Source organism: Drosophila gunungcola (genome assembly GCF_025200985.1).
Source record: "Drosophila gunungcola strain Sukarami chromosome 2L unlocalized genomic scaffold, Dgunungcola_SK_2 000007F, whole genome shotgun sequence".
In the NCBI taxonomy this organism is placed as follows: domain Eukaryota; kingdom Metazoa; phylum Arthropoda; class Insecta; order Diptera; family Drosophilidae; genus Drosophila; species Drosophila gunungcola.
Window position 1 is genome coordinate 1,978,748 of NW_026453162.1, and position 21,897 is coordinate 2,000,644.

Consider the following 21,897-nt stretch of genomic DNA (forward strand, 5'->3'; position numbering starts at 1 on the left):
TTAAAAAAATATTAAGGACTTGTTACAAAAAAAGTTTGTTCTACTATTTTTTAAAAAACTAGCTCACTCAGCTTCCCTAAAAAATGTCTAAGCCTTGTTTATATCTCGGAAACTATAAAAGCTAGAGCATGCAGTTTCTAGCATTCCTAAGCAGCGCAAGTTTATTTCAAATCGGAGCGGCGCCCACGCTAATTCCCATAAATCGCGAAACAGCTACACGCTTTTAACTTTTAGTGTTGGCTTTGCAGTTCGACAGCACCACCTAGACTCCGATTTTTTTGTGGGGCAATATTTAGTTTGAAATTTGTAAGATGAGTTTAGTTTCTTAGTTTAGAGCAGTTAACGGTGCCCTGGCTAGAATTACCTCTTAAGATATGCACCATCAATTTGGTGAGGAAAATGGTTTAAGAAATGGTTCAGGTTAAAGGAAGAAAACTTTTCACTAAATATTTCTAAAATATTCAATATTTGTTAAAAATTAAATTTAAAAATATTCCTAATGTAAGCAAACTAATATGAAATCAGACACTTTTCAAAAAAGTGAACAAGATGTAAGCAAGTAACTTAAAAACAACGAAGCTATAGAAAATTAAATGTTCTTTTGGGAGACATTCAACATTCTCGTTAATTTTTATGTCCTAACAAACTAGACTATCAGTTTTAAAGCTAGTAGTAATTAAAACGATCGGAAAGATCGGAACCATCGGGAAAAAATATAAATATAAAAATATAAATAGATATACCTCTCTTTTTCTTCAATTGATTTAAATATACTTCGATACAAATTAATGGTTTATTGTTTCAGAATTAAGCTTCTAATTTTATTAAAATCTGACAACGGTATCATATAGCTGGTTATAAAAAATCTGAATTTTTTGTACAAAAAAATAATTAATTAATTAACACTGCAAAAACAAATTTCGGCTTGCCAAAGTTTGCTTTAATTCTTGTTAGTCTAGCTTTAAAGTCTTGCCAAACATAGTTTGGTAAAATAATATTTCTGAAGTATAGCTAACAGTTTTTCTTTAATCATGGTAACAATTCTGTGGTACTTTGACTATAGTTTAAACAAAAACTTCTGATGTCAAACAAAATACATCTCTTAACGAGGTAAAAACGTCGTGACGATCTCACCTTCAACATACATGCTAATGACTGATAACTGATAACTAAAGACTGCGAACGGCCTAGAATAGGCCTCTGTTCACCGTTAGTTCTCGGCGTTTCCTTGCATTCTGGTCGACCTTACGCCCTTGGCACCGCACCACACCATCTTTTAAAGTCCGATGCAATCTCGTTATTTCCTTTTGCACACGACATTCCAACGCTCTCTTCTGTCGCCGTCTCTTTCGGCGACTCTGTCTGTCCCTCTCTTTGCACACAGCACTACAATCTCTTGTCGCACTAACGTTACTACGGGTAGATTTGCCGCGTACCTGGCAACAGGGAGGTCCAGCTTGCGTGAGCGCTTGAACTGCTTGTTTCAATTGTGGGGAGTTATTTAACTTCTCCATTAGCCTTTTTCCGTATATTTGATGGTGGTAGTGGGGGCTCTGAGAAGCTGCAGGTAATGTAGTAGTTGTAGTTTTTGTTGTTGTTGTTAAGGTTAAAGTCAGAGTTTTAAACATGGTCTCTGTTGTTATAAGCAGATCATGGTACGGGTCGGGGCACGGGTGATTTTCACGGCTGATTTTGTTCTTTTCCGCTTGGACATAGTAAAGCCGAAGATAAAGATGATTCTCTCTCCTTGCCGACTTTCAGTGTTTAACTTTTTGTTGGTACTGATAGCTCTTTCACGCGTATAGAGAAGTTAGCGTTGTTTCTAATAGACGAAAGCCGACGTTCGCCATTTTCAAGTTTTCTTAATTGTTTTACAAATTTTTTAGAGGTTTAATTAATAGTTTATACTTGTGTGGGATGCGGTAGTGGAGTTACAATGACAATCAGAAGTGTTTTCAGCAACTGATTTATTATCTATCCCTTACTCGATACGCAGGGACGACATAAGAAAAGAGTTTAAAATCTCGTAGAAAACAGTTCACAGAAGCATTCGTATATTTTGTTATGTTTAAGCAAAACGGTCGAATGTTAATTAAAGGCAACCATTTAATACAATACAAAAATAAGCATTCTTTAAAAAAAAACTGTTGAAAGTGATAGTCATCCGAAGCAATACATGCTCGTAACTCTACAATAAGACTCGTATTGCAACAGGGACAAAACTTCAGATGCGAGTCAGCCGCTAATAAACTCTCAAGCTAATCACATAATTTTCGCATCAATTTTTCGGGTGAAGGTTATCCCCTCCAATAGGTAACGGTCCCCGGTTACTCAACGTGCACATGAAATAAATTATGGAAAAATGCGTAAGACGTACCAAATTGAGAAGCTGCTCCAGAAGGCTAGGCATGGATCAAAAGGCCTTGGCAACGCTTGTTTTGTTATGCTCACACGCCACTGAGGTCTGGTCAAGACCTGGTCAAGAGAAGTGCATTAGTCAAGCGCTCCCGTCCGCAAGGTATCTCTTTACAAGAAGCTCTTAAATCTCAAAATGGCAGCTGGACAGACAATGACCGGCTATATAAGTGTGTTTGTCGAAATCTTAGACCAACTTGCAAGTGAGAATATAGATCTAAATGAAGAGCTGAGAGCAATCATTTTACTTTCCAGTCTCCAAAAACACTATGAAAGTTTATGCATAAAGTTAAAGGAAGATGGTGAAAGAAAAGGCAGTGAGATCGCAACGAGTGAGCAAGCGTTGGTCGCTAGGTAACGACCGAGACAAAGGAAACAAACTGTGAAGTGCTACAAATGTGGCGAACGCTGTCACATACAGAGAAACTGTACATGTAATCGACCAGCAGTGGAGAGTAATGGGCGAACAAAATCTATTAACTGTTCCCTCTTAGGTGCACTGAACAGCGGTCCTCTTGATCAAGACAGTGGCGCTACCAGCCACATGTGCTGTAAGAGAAACCTTTTTACGAAGTTTGAAGATTACTCCGAAATTATTGGACTCGGTGATGATGTCCTGTTGAATGCGGAAGGAAAGGGCGAAGTGAACTTGCATATTGGAGAGTGTGAACTAAGGTTGTGAAATGTTCTGTATGTGCCAAGATTAAAAAGTAATTTTATGTCCGTGAGCCGTGTGTAGTTACTTTCGGTAAAAGCGGTTCCACAGTTGTGCAGGAGAACAGTTACTCTCATTTAAATGTCAGCAAAGTCGGCAGTATGTACTTATTTTCCGAATCGCAAAATAAATGTTATACTGCACATGTACCTAACGAATTTTTATGGCACAAAAGGTTCGGACACTTTAATTACTCAAGCCTGATGGAAATGTAAACCAAATTTGTGAATGGCTTGGAGAATGCTGATTTTTCGCGCAGACCGCCATGTAAGAAGTTCATGGTGAGCAAGATACACGTGACTTTTTTTCCATCCCAAAGGGAATACAAATCAGAGTTGCAGCTAGTTCTCTCTGACGTGTGCGGGCTTTTTGGAACAAGTTCGCTTGGTGGGTCGAGATAATTCTTTACATTCGTTGACGACAAGTCGAGGCGTGTGTTCATATATTTCTTGAAGCGCAAAGACGAAGTATTTAACAAATTCGTGGAGTTTAAAAATATGGCCGAGCGACAAACAGGAAATTAATGTGCATCCGGAGCGACAACGGCCGCGAGTACGTGAATCGGGCTTTTGATTAGCTTACAGTCCCCTACTCCCCGCAGCAAAACGGAGTTGCCGTGCGCATAAACCGGACTTTGGTGGAAATGTCCCGATGCGTATTAGTGCAGTCTGGACTATGCGAGGCACTGTGGGCAGAGGCAGTATACACAGCAATATACTTACTTACATTAATTAATGAAAACATGGGCATAATGGCCTTGGGAAACTAAAACTAAGTTTAAGGCCATAATGTCCTTGGGTCTCGTTCTAGGTTATTTTTTCCTGAATTTTGTATAAAAAGTACAAATTAAGGAAAGTATTCCTAAAATTACGCTATTTTTTTTCTTAATTCAAGGAATCTAGTTTTCTGAGTGTCATCTGTCAGTCATCTCAAAGTGTTTTGGCTCCATTGTAGTGGCATTAGAGTACCGCGTGGTCGGGTATTCTTGGACAGCCAAAGCGTACATGCTTTATGACCCTAAAGAGCGGCAAGTGGTCGAGAAGAGAGACGTTCTTTTTGATATGAGTGACAGTGGAGCACAGCAGACTTGAGATGAGACGATTTCGTTTGATTGGCAGCGGAGCGCAGAAATACCAAGCTCTGAGCACTGATGGACTGCGCAGGTACTAAGGACGATGGCGGCTTGGAAACGGAACACGTCGGACGTGGCAAGTCAAAAATTTTACGTACGGGCAGACCCGTTCGCCCAAAGAAACAGTATAATGTACTTGGAAATCTGGTTGCAAGTGATATACAAATACCATAAACGTACAAGGAAGCGGTTAGCGGAGCACTTGCGACCCCGAGGCTCGAATCAATGCGATCTGAATATGATGTTTTGATTACGAATCAGACATGGAAAATAGCCGATCCACCTGAGAACCAGAAGCCCATTGGTTGTAAGTGGGTGTACTATGTAAAGCGAGACTCTACTGGCAATGTTGAAAGGTTTAAGGCCCGTCTAGTGGCCAAAGGATGTTCTCAGCGTTATGGCGTAAACTTTAGCGAGACATTTTCGCCAGCTTCCAGATTGGAAGGCATGCGGTTGATTTTGGGCATGGCAGCTGAAATGAAACACTACGTACACCAGACGGATATATGTACCTAAACAGCGACCTGGATGCTACATGGCTATGAAAACGGCAGCAAGTCGGGAAAGGGGCTCTTGCCGCGAAAGGCTATATACGGCCTAAAGCAGGCTGGAAGGCAATGGAACATCATACTGGATGGCGTTCTGAAAAGCATTGGTTTCCTCCCATTGGAAAATGAGCCGTGATTGTATAAGCGAGTTGGCGAAGGTTATATTGCGTTTATCCTGGTTTACGTTGATGATCTCATTATAGCTTGCAAAAGCAAATCAGACTAGGTTAATATCAAGACATCGATTTCGACGTTTTTCGAATGTGTTGAAAAAGGCGCAGTACGACTGTTACTCGGCATGGAGGTGGAACGCGAGGATGAACTGGGAGGGATCACTCTTGGGCAGACGCAATTCATTCAGGAATTGTTGCGTTGACATGAACTACAGTGCTACAATCCTTCACAGGATACGTTTTCTTCCTAGCCGGCGGTCCGATCTAATGGTAACCGGAGAAGCAGCACAGCGTGGCGTTCAGGAGCACCGAAGCTGAGTATATGGCTTTGTGGCGACCCGAATATTCTAACGGTCGTGTACGTCAAGGTACGTCATGCAAGGACGAAGCATGTAGATATAAGATACCACTTTGTACGTCAGATATTAATGAAGGTCAGATTTTTTTTAAATATGCTTGCACTGAGGCAATGATTGCAGATGTATTGACTAAGAATTTTGCAAAGAAAAAACACCATGAATTTGTAAGATTGTTAAATTTGTAGTATTATAACGTGCTTGCATTGAGGAGGAGTATTGAAAATGTTAGGCATCCGAATTAATGTATGCTCGTAACCCTACAATAAGACTCGTATTGTAACAGGGACAAAACTTCAGTTGCGAGTCAGTCGCTAATAAACTCTCAGGCTAATCACATCATTTTCATGTGCTTATATTTCCCTCCAATACAAAAAGTACCCTGGAATATTTGGTTGCTCATACGAAATTTGGCTACCATCCTACAGTGCCTTAAGGAACAACTGGCAAAACTAGATAGATAGCTGATAGAATTTCGCAGACTGAGATGGAGGAGATCTGTAAATCGCAAAAACAATTGGTTGGAAAGTGACTAAGAAGGCAGGAGTGGTCAGCAAGGCGGAACAAAATACTATCAGAGCGACGCGCAATTGCAAGCTAAGGCAAGACACAAAGCGAATACACAGAAAAACGACGAGTCTCACACACGTACAAGCTAAGATCGCATGATTCCGGACAAAGTGTTCTGGGCCAGATGAGCAACTTTGCAGCAGTGGTTATGAAAACTCTACGGACCTTAAAGAGGCAGCGATATTTATTGCGACGGGGGACTTCGAGATTAGCTACGCTACCTTGTGAAGCAAAGCCACGCCGTAGTCCCTTAGGGTTCTCAAGAACAAATACATCCTCAAATTCTATTCCTACTACCTCTTCTCTAAACACTATAAATACCACTTTCCCTTTCTGCCAATAAACCGACTGTTTAAAAAAAAATACAATCTGAGACATTTGGTGGCTTGCAGAGCTGGAAAGGATTAGGAAGCAGCGGTTTGGGCTGCTAAGCTCTCTTCCAAGCTGTACAAGAGCTGAAAACAGCGGCTCTAGAGCTGGGAAAGATCGGATCAAGCTTGTAGAAGTTAAAGAAGCAGCGGAACGTGGACTCGGGCTGGGAAGGAGCTGATAGTCGAAAATAGTATTAGTATAATACAACTTAATCTTTATATTAACGTTGTAAAAAGAACAGAAACGAGATGGGAAGCATAGCGAGTTGAGGAGTTACTTCAGAAGTTTTCTGAGTTGCACTTGGGTACAACTAAGTAAATAGCGGAATTACAACAGAGTTTAGACCCACTTCGGAGTAAACACCGAGGGTGAGTCAGAGTCGGAAGATAATGGTAAAGATGGTGTATCAATAGTGTCCGCAGGAACCACTATAAGTCCGCAAAATAGCGCAGGTTGGCATCAATGTCGGGGACTCGAAAGACAGGGAAAACCGTGGCTTACTTTGAAATATGTCGAACTTCCAGATGTAAACCAACGCACTATGGTCTGAATTCAAAATTTTTGGTATAAATGTTTTTTTTTGTTAAATAATTTAATGCGGTTCTTTTATTGATTCCTTAATAATTAGATGGTATAAAAATATGCTTTAACTAGTTTTCCGAGTACCCTTAATGTTTTGCGCGCTTTTTCAGTCCGCTGTTAGAGTGTATTTTGATTTACCCAAAAAGTGCGGGAAAAATTGTTCAACTGGCGGGCTCAATATAAGGTGAACAAAATATTAAAATTAAAAGTGTGGTAAGGTTAATAGTTCCTAAACGATTCTCTATGTTTACATGTGTTTGTGTTGTAATGTCCAATGAGTTGTAAGTGTGTAATTCTAGGTTATTCTAACAAAAGTACTCGTGTTCTGTTAAACTTTACTTTTAAAAGCCTCCAAACGCCTTCAAGGTATAAAGGAAATGTGTTTAACAATTTACTAAAGAATCAAATTTTATTAATAGTTTTGCCCGTCTTTGCCCATTTTCGAAAAAACATTACTTGTTTCAGTTGTTTATGAGTTTACCCATGCAGCGGTTTTAGAAGTTTGGATGGAGAACAAAGGCAATGAAGACGCCATAAAAAGCATTATAATAAAAACCATAGAAAAATTATGGCTTATTAAAAGCAAATTAGTTGAAATAACATAAATAGTTAAAATATTTTATTAACTATGTTAACAGATACTTCCCGATATGCGGTTTAAAGAGGAATGTTTATATATTTGTTCAGACGCAACAAAATACAATTTGATTGTCAGCTATGAATTCGATGGGTCCACTGGGCACAGCACTTTTAAGCAACGTTTTCAAGGGGACGAATCTGTCGGCTTAGATCATTCGCTTTTCGTTTCCACAATTATTCCTTTAAAGCTAACAGATCATCATAATCGGGTTAAATTGAGTATGTAAAGGAAATTACTCCACTAATATTAAAACCAAGGTTTGTGAAATTTTCGATTAGAATTTTTTTAGAGTTGAGGTAATGAAATTACACGTAAAGGGATCTGAAAAGCCTAAGGTATCTTTGCGTAAAAAAAGTATTCAAGAGAAGTTGTGGGCTGTGCTAGGTCTTAATGTAGATACACCAAAACAAATTGAAGCGGAAATAGCAATGACGGAAATACCGCTAGACGAGTATTCTCAAATAGTAAAATATTTTCGGCTATTTTGAAATTGGACTATTAACTCATCTACAATTAGTATATAATTTTAATCGCAATTTCCTCTTATTGACTCCGGAAAATTCAAATCATTATATTAAAATGTATTTCTTCAGGCACTGGATGCTTCCGATCCATTTCCTCCAACGATTTGCTTGAAGGAAAAGGAAAAAATCTCTAAAAAACACTTCCAAAAAAGTTATTGATCTTCTTGAGCTTCCAGATCCAGAACTAAATAACCCCAGAAAGCAGTGTCATGATGAAGAAATACTTGTACACGAAGATGAATTCTCTTGATGGACTATGGTCATTACAAACTATGGTCAGTACGACACCAAGCAATGCTTGTTACGCGCGGGGGCGTTCAAAACAAGATCGCGATAGGTGAAAGAAAAGGGACCATAAAGGAACGGACGGACTATTTCAAAACACTACGTACTAATTTCGTGCTAAGTAAGTTAAAATTAGTGCTTTCGAAATCGGTAAGGAGTCGGTAGTAGAAATTATGTGATAGTGTTTATTATTATCATTACATAGTACTCTAAAAGGTTCATGCATATCAGAGTTTGATCGACAATGGTTTAAAATCAGAGGAATATAGTTCCTGGTAATTCTATTAGGCACAGAGAAATGAAGGCGACCCAGTCACTCGGGAGTCTCTACTTCTCCGTGAATAAGTTAACGAATAAAAGTAATACAAAGCATTGTTCTACTATTAGCTAAATTTGGTAGATTAATTAAAAGATGTCGACTAGGGTAAGATGGTAAGATCAGGTTTGCATCCCAAGGAAGGCCTCATTAAGGGAATAGTAAAAAGTTCTTTTGTACAGACTTTATCCGGTCTATATGTACACTCCAGGATCGGACCAACTAATGAAATAAACAAAGTCTTTGTGACATAGGGATCATCAATCAATCAAAATCTGGCCTTATTTACCATGGAAGTAAAATGGTCAGAAAACTTAAATTTTATGTCCAAAAGGACGCCATGGTCATTAATATGTTTAACTCTATTTTACGTATACGTGGCATTTTGTGGGTTGACCCAACAAAATGTCATTCAATAGATTTACAGAACACCATGTTTGTAAAGCGTTAAGGTCCGTTTGTTAATCTGAACAGAGGGAAATATCGTTGCAGGCATAGCTTAACGTTATCTGCGTATATAAGGACACGCGACTTTGTCAAAACTAGAGGGAAGTAAGGTAAAAAGAAGTGGGCCAAGTGGCTCCCTTGTGGGACGCTTGAAGTAACTTGGATCACTCTAGAGACAGAGCTTTTAAAGAGGACTCTTGTCCTACCACTCAGATAACTCAAAATCCACTTTAAATCATTTTAAACAAGAAAGGAAAATAACGAGGCTGGCTGGGAGATTTGGAGATTTCTTTAGCTTGCCAATGCGAGTACGGCAATAGGAATTATGTTGGTGAGTTCCACTATTGACGGAGCAATTCAATCACATCAAATTGCAGACATTTCATTTAAGTATTTACACCTGCTACTTAATGAAAATGAAATAGTCCTAGTTCCACTTTTTCACTCCTTAATAGATAAACAAGACGACATGCTAAAAAGTTCTGCGTATAAATATATAATTTGACAATCGTTGCTGGTTTCTTAAAAATCGGTTAAATACAATATTATTTACCTTTAAAACTATTGTTATGTCAAGTAAATATCAGTTAAGCTACAGAACTCGATACGGCCAAAATGTAAATGAATAAAACTAGTTCAATGCTTACTTATTATACAAACATGTCAGTTGCCTGCAATTTCGGAAAATCTCTAAGTTTTAAAAACATTTCTGCCAATTGAGTTTTGCCGAAAGCCAAGATCTCTTGATGAATTTCCAAGATAACAGAAATTCGGCAGATTGCTGTTTATACAGGCATGGTCATTCTTAAGAATTTTGTTTCAGAGCTGTTACAGTCATTTTATACTTTATCTTGTGCTTTTTTAGGAAAAAGACTATGCATTGTATTTAAATACATCAGATGATATGTTTAAATATATTGTAAATCGGTATACAGTCTATCCCCCAGAATCTTCGACCTATTATGAACATAATGTGCAGCATTTGACAGACTGTGATCGAGAACAAGGGCATGCATCCGATTTTACTGAAAAAAACTTTAAAAAGTTTTTGCAAATGGTTAAGAAGACCGTTAGAAAGCCTAATAAAATTTGTAAGCATTGGAGATTTCTTCAGCATGCCAATGAGAGTACGGCATTAGGAATTCTGTTGGTGAGTTCCACTGTTGCCGGTGCAATTCAATCACATCGAATTACAGACATTTCATTTACGTTATTACACCTGCCACTTAATGAAAAAGAAATAGTCCTAGTTCTTCTTTTTCACTTATTTATTTACACAGAAAATCCCATAAGGCTAAATTCCGCTTTTAAAACAAATGCGATAATTAAATGCGATTAAAAACTATTCGCCCCGAACGTTTTTAGAAAAAATACCGGAAAATACCGATGTTTAACGATATTTTGTTGGTGCCACCTAAAACAACTGTTTTCTATATGTAATGTTGGCGCAATTTTTGATGTCTTTTGAATATAAAATCTATTTTGTTTTAAAAATGACTGAAAACTAGAGCGCACGCTGCAAATTCTGCTCGCATATACGAGGATCCTTTCCCTTTTTAGAAACTATAGTGGTCTCCATTGCAAACCCGTCAAACAACGCAATTAGCTTCTCTTCCTTGTCGTCCAAGTTGGCAAATGCCTCGGTCGCATTAGGATGTCCTGCTGAGCATTAAAGAGTTGCGTAAACTCACTCATATTCATTATTTTTAATTAATTTCTTTTGGATTTGCCAAAAGTCAAAAGTAAACAAACCCAGATCAGCTGTTCGGGCCACTCACATGTCGGAGGGGCATTAGCTAAATTCTAATGCGCCAATGGAATCAGGCACATTTAAAAACATTTAAACGCGGCAACGGAATCAGGCTATTATACGGGTATGACATTACATTGTTCGCCTCATTCATTGACGGATTCACCGAAGCTCAAAGACAGAGAAAACTATATGGATACTGCTTGAGATTTTTTTTTGTAATAAGTTCACGGTCACACTGCCTTTTTATGGAAATACAAATTTAAACGTTTTAAAGTTTTCAGTTGTTACCTTTAAATGGTAAGAAATATTTCGTATACATTTAGGTCTCGCTTTTTTATTCCGTTTTGTCGTCAACTCCAATGAATGAGCAAAATTTTACTTATTAAATACTTTTAAAATACAATTTTGCTCATTGATGTATCGGCCCCGGTGGTATTTTATAGAATTTTATTGTTGTTACCTAATTCCGTATAGTATTTTACTATCGGGTATCGGGTTCTGTCAATTTTCTAAATTCATTGCTCATTGGAATCGTCATACGGTTGTCTAGCTCGCACTAACGTAAAATCGCATACTTAAAAAAATAAATGAGGAATGAATGAGGTCAACAATGTAGTGTCATAACCCCATTAAAAGATAAACTATAACTCATTATGTTAACAGTAACAACAAGACAACATGAAGAATAATTCTGCGTATAAATATATTATTTTGCAGGTTTATTTTATAAATCTTTACATACTTAATATTTAATAGTGGTTTCTTTTGCTTACATTTGTTTTGATTTTTTATTTTTTATACTGTGCGTTATAAATGTGTGTTAAAATGAATTGAATCCGATTCCTCCTTTTTATTCATAGATAAAATAAGCAATAGATACAAATATTTTCCGAATTTGGTCGATTTTTTTTAAATTTTTAGATGGTTGAAAAGGTTAAAAAAAATAATCTGCTTAATTTCAGCTTCCTAGCTGTATAGAAAAAGAAATTCAAGAAAAATTAGATTTCTTGCCAAATGTGTATTGTAAGTAACTTCGTCTTCCAATGGAGTCCAACCAGTAGCGTCGTCAATACCGATCTTAATCAATACAAAATTGACAAAATAATAACTTTATTTAAATGTATTACTACTTTTTTTTCTACGTACAAAAGGAGAAGAGAGGAGAGGACGAATAGCTTTGTTGATGGACTTCAATTTTATATACCTCAAACTGATATATGTAACATTTGCATGTAAAAATCAAAATATTTTAAATAATAATATGAATATTTAGAAATATTTGATAATTTATATGTGTATGATTTGCGCTTAAAATATTTAAAATATTAAATTCCTCAAGTTTATTCCTATTTTACTGAAAAAAGTCTCAGTCAAAAATAAAACGACGAACACTTTGTACATGCAAATCATATTTTTGATTAATCGATGATATATAGACCTTTTAATATATAATTTTTATTTTTTATTATTTTGGTGATTTATATTCACTTTTATTATAAGACACTTTTCTTATGAGCTTTAATTTATTGTAGACCGATCGAAAAAAGACTAATTTCTTAATTTTTCAATCTGATCCAATGAAGCCAGAAGTTTTATTTTAACTTTTAGAACTCAAATTTTTGTTTAGATTAAAGCTGAACAAAAGCTTAATTTGGTGGGAACTCGGAACACAATAGTTTGGGGCTTGCAACGCATAGGAGCAACCAACTAAGTTACGAACGGTAGCTTTTACTTTCAATTTGATTTGTTTAACTTAGCTGAGTAATCATAAGTGGCCTGGTTTTACGGGTTGGATAACTTGCACACAAAGAATGTGATTGTTTTCAAATTAAAAACTTGTACCTGAAGCTTTAGAATTTTGCCTGCTACTACTTTTATTGAGCTGCACATGAAAAACAGTCTTAACCTGTTAGTTTAATTTTTTGATAAAAAAAAACTTGTTCTTTGACTTTTATTTTTTCGATTGAAAATAAAACTCGAAATTGTTTTTTTTTAAATATATAACCGACAAGCTAACACCGCGCGCTTCGTTTCGCAGTTCGGAAATATACAATTAAATAGTATTATGAATTGATAAAGTATATTCTGTTTATGAGGATGCATTAGTACAATGTTTTCCATTCGCTTCATAAAATTCCTATAACGCTTTTATTTAAAAGCATACAGAAATACCAATCATAAGAAAATTGTCACAGCGATTCAATACAAAATCAAAATGTATACTTATCAACCATTTGAACTATTTATTTTTCAGTTTCCTTTTATTTAATATAAGCACATACAATAATTTGTAAGTCTCAAAAATTTAAGTTCTAGTCCAAAACATTTGGATAGCCAACGTTTTTAGTTTTACGGTGCTAAAAGAATATACTAAGTATGTGCAATACCGATTTCTAACACAATGTGGGCATATAACACCTATCATTTCAATATATCCATGCACATTATAGTCGTTAAATGGGTCGTAGTTGAATGCAGCACTGAACATATCTTCCAAAACACGACGTTGTATTCAAATGTAGTTCGTGAACGTCGTACTGCACTTTGTGACGATGAGCACCGGAAAGCGTCCGCAAGGAGACTATTATTTTATATAATTTCAATTTTCGAAGTCAGCAAGAATCTTAATAAATGATATAGAAATCAAAACGTATCGCTTTTAAAATAGTAAATAGTAAATACGTGTCCAACGTCACCTCAATCCAATACTCCATTAAAAATATATTAAATATGGAAAAAATTCAAATATTGTCAAAAATTCATTCGGAATGCGTATTGTTGTTTCATAGAGCATCTCCGCTGCCGATGATGTAAGGTCCTCTTTTAAACAGGTACGAAATCCAATCAGAATGACGGGTAGAAGTTCCGGCCAAGGGATGCTTAAATGGCACATCGTCGCAGCCTTAAATGATCTGTGCCATCTTTCGACGATGATTGGAACTGAGTGCCTTGGTCAGCTGTTATTGTTTTAGGTGTTCCAAAACGAGCAACCCATTGTGACCAAAAAGCTTTAGCCACTGTAACAGCCGGTATGTTCGTAAGAGGGACAGCCTCCGGCCAGCGAGTGAATCTGTCTATCATGGTAAGACAGTACAGAAAGATTTGATGAGATGAACGTGGTTCAATCTGTCGCTGGCAACTGTAATCTTTTCTGGAATCAGATGATAATGCCTGCTTATCTTGGCACACTGACAAGAAAGATGCATACACGAGAGGCTTGTGGTCTGTTTTAATGCAAAATATTCGACCCTTTAGGTAGTGCTTAAAATACTTTATGGCTTCATAAATGTAGAGCAATTCTCTATCGTATGTGCTGTAATTTTTCTCAGTGTCGATTAATTTTTTTGAGAAAAAACCAAGAGGCTGCCAAAAACCATTGGTACATTGACCTCAGAAGCATCAGAAAGGGATGATCCAGTAGTATCGCATCCATGAAGCATTGTTTACAAGAATCGTAAGCGGTAATAAACGAAATCGATGCCACGGAAAATGTTATCTATAAACCTTTGGAAAGTCTCTGTAGCATTTTTAAGACCGAACGGCATGTAGAGGAATTCAATAAGCCCAAAGGATGTCACACTCAGCGATTGGAATCTGATAACTCGCTTTTACTAGGTCGAGAGTAGAAAATATCTTTTTCCCGTTTAGTTGGATAACGGACAGGTACTGTTATCGCGTTGAGCTTACGATAATTTCCACAAGATCGCCAACTTCCATCTTTTTTGCTCACCATATGTAGCGGGCTTAACCACTGGCTTTTAAAAGGACGACAAATACCCAGTTTAAGCAAGAAGTTTATTTTTGTCATTGCGGTTAAAAGTTTCTCACCAGATAGACGGCGCGGGCGATCGGTGATTGGGCTTCCTGTAGTCTCAATGTAGTGTTGAATATCGTGATGGTTGTGCTGGAACAGTAACGTCCACAAATTCCTGCAACAGACTTTGGAATCTGTGTGCATCTTGAATGGTAGAATCAGAGTGAAGTACAGCGTTGAAAAGACAAGCTGGTGTCGATAGATTGGTGTTCGCATCGATGAGTTTTTGGCCCTTTGCGTCGACGAGGAGATGAAAATGGGACAGAAAGTCTGCACCAATTATAGCTACTTTGGTGTCAGCTATGATAAAAGGCCAGATAAGGGTACGATGATAATAGCAAAGTTCCGCTTGTTGATCGCCAGGTTGTTGTAATTGACCATCAAAAACTGTTGCCGAGTGTGAGCGTTTGAGATGCTTAGGATCCATTTAAGTATTTTTTCTTTTAATGGGTAATATTACTCACAATTTAAGTTCTTAGCCAAAATCTGTACCCAACAAGAAAGGAAGCACAATATTGCTAAAATGAAATATTCTTTAAAATATCGTAATTTCGATTTATATGAGTATGTGTTTAAAAACATTAAAGCTATCATGATTTTCAGCTAAATTATGTGATCGTTCCTATGGCAGCTATGTGATATACTTTTCCGATTTGAATACAATTAAAATTATAAATTTCTGAACTATTAAACCGATACTATATGCAAAAGAAATAAAAAAAGTCAAAAATAGAAAAGTCAACATTTTTGAGAGAGATATATTATACAAGTCGTCCGATTTAAGCTAAATTTAAACCGTAGTTCTGAAATAATAATTCATGACTTTATCTCGAAGAATTAAAAAAAATGAAAAAACAGCAAAATTATTATTTTTTTTTTTTTTTATTGTTCTTATGGGAGCTATATGCTATAGTCGTCCGATACGGCTAGTTCCGACTTATGTGCCAGGGTCGGGATTGTAAGGAACACTGCGTTACGAACTTTTAGCTGAAATTATCAGCGCTGTTCCAGTTTTCACTTCCAAAAGATTCACACGGATTCGAATTTCCCAGACCTGTTCCAATTTTCACTTCCGAAAGATTTGCACGGAATCTAAGTTTCCTCTGTTATTTCTCTGTTAACTCCCGCAAAAAACTCACGGAAACTTTTCGCCAAGCATTTGGCTGGCGGATTCAGATCCGCAAGAACAGGAATTTATTCATTTAAAATACTTTGCGATAAATTAAAGTGCAAATGAAATGTCAACCTTATTCCTTGATGTTTTAAGAACATTGTTGCATAACAGATTAGGAAAATAGTAACATTATTGACTTTTTAAAAATGGTTTTGTGATGGCACCTCAGAATCGCTTCAGTGTTAACCTACTGAAGTTTTGCAAATCAGCCGCTCCTGTTCTAATTTCCGAAAGAATTTGATTAAAACAAAGAAAGGGTTGTCATTGTACGAAAAAAAATAATTATTTTCTTAATTTTAGCAAGCGCATTTCGGTTTGTTTTTATATGGTTAGCAGTGTAAATTATCTAAGTTTAGTTTAAAAGTGCTTTCCTTCTTATTACCCCTTAATTTAATGTACGTATTGTGCAAAGCATTTTGTGTTAGGACCTTTTTCATCGTCTTTGGCAACTTTGGTTCCGAACACTACTTTCGAAAAGTTTGCAACACTGGTGCCAAGCAACTGATTCACGCACAAAATTTCAAAATACAAAATGTAAGTAAGAAAAAACAAATATTTTATCTATTTAAAATTAATTTTATTAGGAGGAAACATAAGTACAACAAACAAGACGTCATACTTATGAAGTTTATGAAGGAGAACGTGGTCATTGCCCGGGGGTTTGTGGAAGGTGACAGATCTGGCAACTGAAAAATATAACTATTGCATCTCAGATTTATACTCCTTATTTGCCAAAAGTTGCAAAAACATTGTTAAAATCAAACCAACAATCTTTGAACTATTTTGAGCAACACGCTGATTTCCACACGAGTTATTCAACACTTTTGTTGGTCAGTTTCCAGCACTGCCTCTAAAATTATTAGAATTTGTTAATCTTTTACTGATTTTAGACTTTAAATGCACCAATAAGGCACAAGGATTAGGAACAGCAGCGGTCCAAATGTTGATCAGAGATTTTCCTGGAAAACTTAGGCAAATCATAGGCTTTTGTTAGGTGCAGTAGCGGTAGTCAGCTGTTTTAGTTTCCCCAAACAGTAATTTCCTTAGTATATTTTCTGTCAAGCAAGGGAACTTTGATTATGTTAAAGGGAAATCCACCAATGTTAACGAATTTACTTCCGAGTGAAAACTGTAAAAGGCCTATATAATACCCTCTGCAAGGGTATAAAAAGAGTACGTCCTCATTTTAAGAATTCAAAAACTCAATTTAACAACTTCGGATTTCTGTTGAAAAAAAGCTAAAAGAAAGAAGTAAAAGAAGTTTTCGGTTGTGCTAGTCTCTTACATTTTTATTGATTTTCCAAGCTTCTATCTTAGCGGTTGCCTGATACACTAGACAACATTAGTTCTTCGTTTTTTTTCTCCCTTCTTAAACTTGCATTTTGAAGCGTGACTTCTAATATGCCTAATTCCACAACAATGTTGAATGCTTTGTTACCGAAACACGTCTATCCGGATGCAAACATTGAATCCATACAATCCTTCTTGGCTGCCGAGGCGACCTTTCAGGGTTGGGTAGTGGAACTATTAGTATTATTTTAGCCCCTTTTGGACCTCACGAGTGAGCACTGCGCGCCATTACCTATAGATACCCTGACACTTCTCAAGGATTTGTCATGGAAATGGCATCGTCACAATATATTCTCAATTTTATTGCCTGGGCCTGGGTGTCTTAGTCTTAGCCAAAGCGTTTGTTGTTTTCCATCATTATTTGTGCACCTAAGGAATAAAACTACTCGTGTTGCATAAGCTGGAAAGGGTTACGCGATTATCTTTACAAAAATATTTTGAACGGTAATAGCTTGCGTGTGCCCTGTGAAGATGCAACGATCGGCTGTTGGCTAGCATCTATCAATACCTGTATTTAACATGCGTTGAATATTAAAATTTTTTTTCCAGGTCGCGTGGATGCACTTTGAGCAGTCGGCGATTCTCACCGTACACAACCATGTAATAACACGTAATCCGAGAATAAGTGTAACCCATGACAAGCACGACAAGCACCGCACCTGGTTTCTGCATATAAACAATGTTCAGGAGGAGGACAGGGGTCGCTACATGTGCCAAATCAATACGGTTACAGCCAAGACCCAATATGGATTTGTCAAAGTTGTTGGTAAGTCTTCAATTGACATTGAAAAGTTATACTGGCACGTCCCTTGCATACTTAAATTCATTTGCCACAATTGTCGTAAGAACCGGGCAACCCTCTCCCAGTTTTTTGTAACATTTATTTAGTATCCTTTATGGTAGAAGTGTAATCAAAGATATTTACGTAATCTCTCATATGAACTCATTCAAACGCACTCACAGTAAAATGAACTACCTTTGATTTTGATTTAAATCTCAGAATTCGAGTACAACTACTCATATTATTACTTTTTTCTTTTTTCCTGTATGGAATCTTTAGTCTCCCCACTTACTCAATGTGCAAGGCTTACAAGGGTAGTAATCGAAATTCTTTAAAACCTGGTATTTGGGTAATGAATCATGTGCAACTGGGAGAAATTACAGGGCACGAACGATTCACGATGTATTGATGGAAAGGGAGAGTGAGAAACGAAAACAAAGCCCTTTTACAATCCTATGTTCGTCGATGCATCTTGTATCAGTTACCAAAATCGGACAAAGCCAAATTGCGCCACTGTGTAGTTTTCTCGTCAAAATGCTTCTCGTCGATGCAATAAAACACAATTATAATGGTGCGAGAGTTTTTTTTAATTTCACTGAAAAAAAATATTATAACATTTGTAATAAGCCTGGTTAGGCAGATTATAAATGATTGTGCATGACGTGTCTTTTAATGTGTATTTATTCTCAGGACCCAGGAACCGGAAGGAGGGCGGTCTAGTGTGACAGCCTCCTTAAGGAAATACATACATTCGATAGTATCAGTATTGACACTTAATACCTAATTAAGAGAATACTATCTTCTCACTCTTATTACACGCTTTCTTTTTTTTGAAGTAAGTTAATTAAGTTAACCAACTTTGTTCCCAACCATATCTTTTGGTGGTTCTAATAGTTCTCCGTGATACTGCTGGTTCTACCTCTTCTTCTGAACTGAAACTTCCAGGGGTTTCACAGTCCATTACTTAAATTTACAAAGTAGCTATCGCTAAAAGGATCCATGTTTTCTTCTGTGCTTGCTTTGTCAGTTTGACTTAAATCAAAATTTTCGAGTACTGGTTCTTCGCTTATATCTATAGTCTCTTCGTTGCTTTATTCAGTTTCTTCTGTTTCGTTTTCTTTTAAATTAACAGTTTCATTTTCATTTAAATTAACAGTTTAATTTTCACTTAAATTATTGTCGATTTTGGCCATATTAATGAGTCTTCTGTTTCTTCTAAAAACTTATTGAAATGATCTCAAATGATATGATCTTTCATTTACTTTTTGTTTTATGATTCTATATTCCCATTCACTAGCATTTTCATTATATTTCATATTCAAGTTCCTTTTGATTGTTTCTCCTGAACTTTTCACATTCTTCGCAAAAGTGCACCAATTCCTTAATTTGTATACTCATGTTTGGCCAAGCGTAAAGTTTTCGTGCTCGAGCTAATGTTTTCTCAACACCTAAATGGGACTCAAGAACTTGGTAAGAGATTGATTTCTGTAACCTGGACGGGACTACCAGCCTACCAAAGCGAAAAGAAGACCGTTTTCGAAGTGTAATTCTGATTTGAATTTATAGAAATTTTGACCAAATTGGTTTAATTTAGGGAATGATGGCCACCCATTTTAAATTCAGCTGTTTTTCATTAGTTTTCATCTTTCTACAAAACCCCAAGATAGCATTCATATTTTCTTCCGAGAAACAGGCTGCATGGCTTAACAATGATTTAATGAATAACATTGTCCAGTTCTGGGATGTCTGATTCATCCGGGATAAACAGTCTGCTACTAACATGTCTCTTCCAGGTTTACGGACATTTTTTAGTATTTTAAAAGATATAGCAGCATTTGCTATAAACGCATTGTTACTGAGTCAATGTCACGGCCTAATAAGACTTCCAGGGGCTTGTGATCACTTTCTACTAAAAATTCTCTACCATAGACATAATAGTGAACCTTTCACACGCAAAAACGATTTCTAGAAGCTCTTTTTAAATTTGAGCACATTTTTGTTCACTTTTTGTTAGCGTACGTGACGCAAAGCTGATTGGATGTCCGTTTTGTACAGCTTAGAGCTGTCATAAATGGCTTAAATTGGTGCACTTGTTATTGTTTTAAGCAAGTCATTGAGTTCGTTCTGATGTTGTGCAGTCCAATCAAACGAAGTATCATTACTAGTCAGATTTCTCAGATTTGCAGTTCTAACACATAAGTGTTGGATAAATTTAGCTAAATACTTAAAAAATCCAAGAGTGCGTGTATGACCCATAAATTCAACATGTTTTTCCTATATTGAACTCTGTCCGGGTTAAAACGTATTCCGTTATTATTGAGACCGGCGAAGTACTAATAATAACGTTTAATAACGTTTCATCATGCTCTTCAAAATTTTTTCCTTATATTCCTAAGTCATCAAAGTAAACTATTACATTTGGTATGTCTCCAAAAATTTGAACCATATTCTGCTGAAACATTTCAGGAGCGCTTTTGATTCCAAACGGAACCGGATTAAATTTGAATATCCCAAGTGGAGTCATGAAAGTTGTTAGATCTGAACTAGCTTCATCCAGGACCATTTGCCAGAATCCATGGGACAGATCCAATTAAAAACTGTTTCTTTGGCAGCCAAGTCCCTTAAATAACTGATTACATTTTTCCACAAATTCATCCCTGGTTTGAGGTATTCTACATATTGAATTAATATTTAAAATTTTAATGAGACTTAATTGTACAGAGGTCTTCAGACCTACTAGTGGTTCACATTTCGCATTAACAACTAAGAATTCAATACATTTTACTGTTCTGAATTTAGATCACAACCGTTTTCTTCAACTTTTCTAAAATTGGTAGCTTTAACATTACCTTCAAGTTTTAATTCTTTAACTAAATGAATTGGGATGCAGTTAGCATCAGCGCGTGTGTCCACTTTAAACGTTATATTTTTCATTTATATTGAATGTTTTCGTCCATCTTACTCTGTTTCGCCCGCACTCGCCTATTCTAAGATAAATTTCATTAATGTAAGCATCTGATATTCTAAGATTAATTTCATTAATGTAAACATCTGATTTAAATTGCTTTTCCCTGATTTTACCAGATTCTGTCCAATTAATAAATGTTCCGATTGTTTTTTTGCGGTCCACATCAATCTGCATGCTTTTGTAGTTGTTGCTATCCACTCGTTTGTTTCTGATGTTGTTGTTGTTATCCACCCGTTTATTGCTGCTGTTGTAGTTGTTGTTATCCACTCGTCTGTTCTGCTTGCAGTACTTAAAAAAATGTCCAATTTTTTCGCAATAGTAGTATGTCATATCCTTCGCACGGCACTCGGACAAATGGATCGGGTTGAAAATTGCTCCGCAATTATTGCAGAAACGATGCAGTTGTCATCAACGGACTTTTCATGTTGAGGATTTCGTAGAAATTCATTGTTTTTGGAGGCTGCTTTAAAGGCTTTGCACTCAGTGATGATCTCCTCGAGTTGCTTGTTTTTTGAGTCTAGGAGTTTAAGCTGCGGCCTTTTGTCGTGTATGCCAATTATGAAGCGATCTAACAGCATACGCTCTTCGTATGTTTGGCCACAGTCACATTTGTAGTCACATAACTGTACCTGCTTAAGAAGTGGCGTTTCAAACTCTATGAAAGGCTGTCCCTCAGTTTGAACGATGTTGTTGAACTTGTAGGATTCCATTGTTATGTTTCGAAACAGGATGCTGTAGTCATAAATTCCCCTTAGTACGTTCTCCAGTGTACGGTTAACAACCGCGACAGAGGAAGACGGGCCGGAAGATTTTACCATGGTGCCCACCATGCCACGTGGGGTTACATCGGTGGGAAACAATATGCTATATATTTCAGTGACTTTTGATCCAGCCAACCCACACTGGTCCCAAAGTCCAAAATTTGTGCAGTAATTAGAAAAATGGAGATATACGCTTGAAACTTGGTACAGTTAGTGGTTGT

The 21,897-nt window shown here is 36.7% G+C and overlaps 1 protein-coding gene across 2 annotated transcripts in view; it reads left to right on the top strand.

Annotated features, from left to right (window-relative positions):
- LOC128253197 (neurotrimin-like) overlaps nt 1–21,897 on the top strand; it is a 192,453-nt gene that overhangs the window by 84,728 nt on the left and 85,828 nt on the right. For both annotated transcript variants that reach the window (XM_052981423.1, XM_052981421.1), the window contains exon 4: nt 17,716–17,932. In XM_052981423.1, coding sequence (XP_052837383.1) covers nt 17,716–17,932 — 217 coding nt within the window. The remainder of the gene's footprint in view (nt 1–17,715; nt 17,933–21,897) is intronic.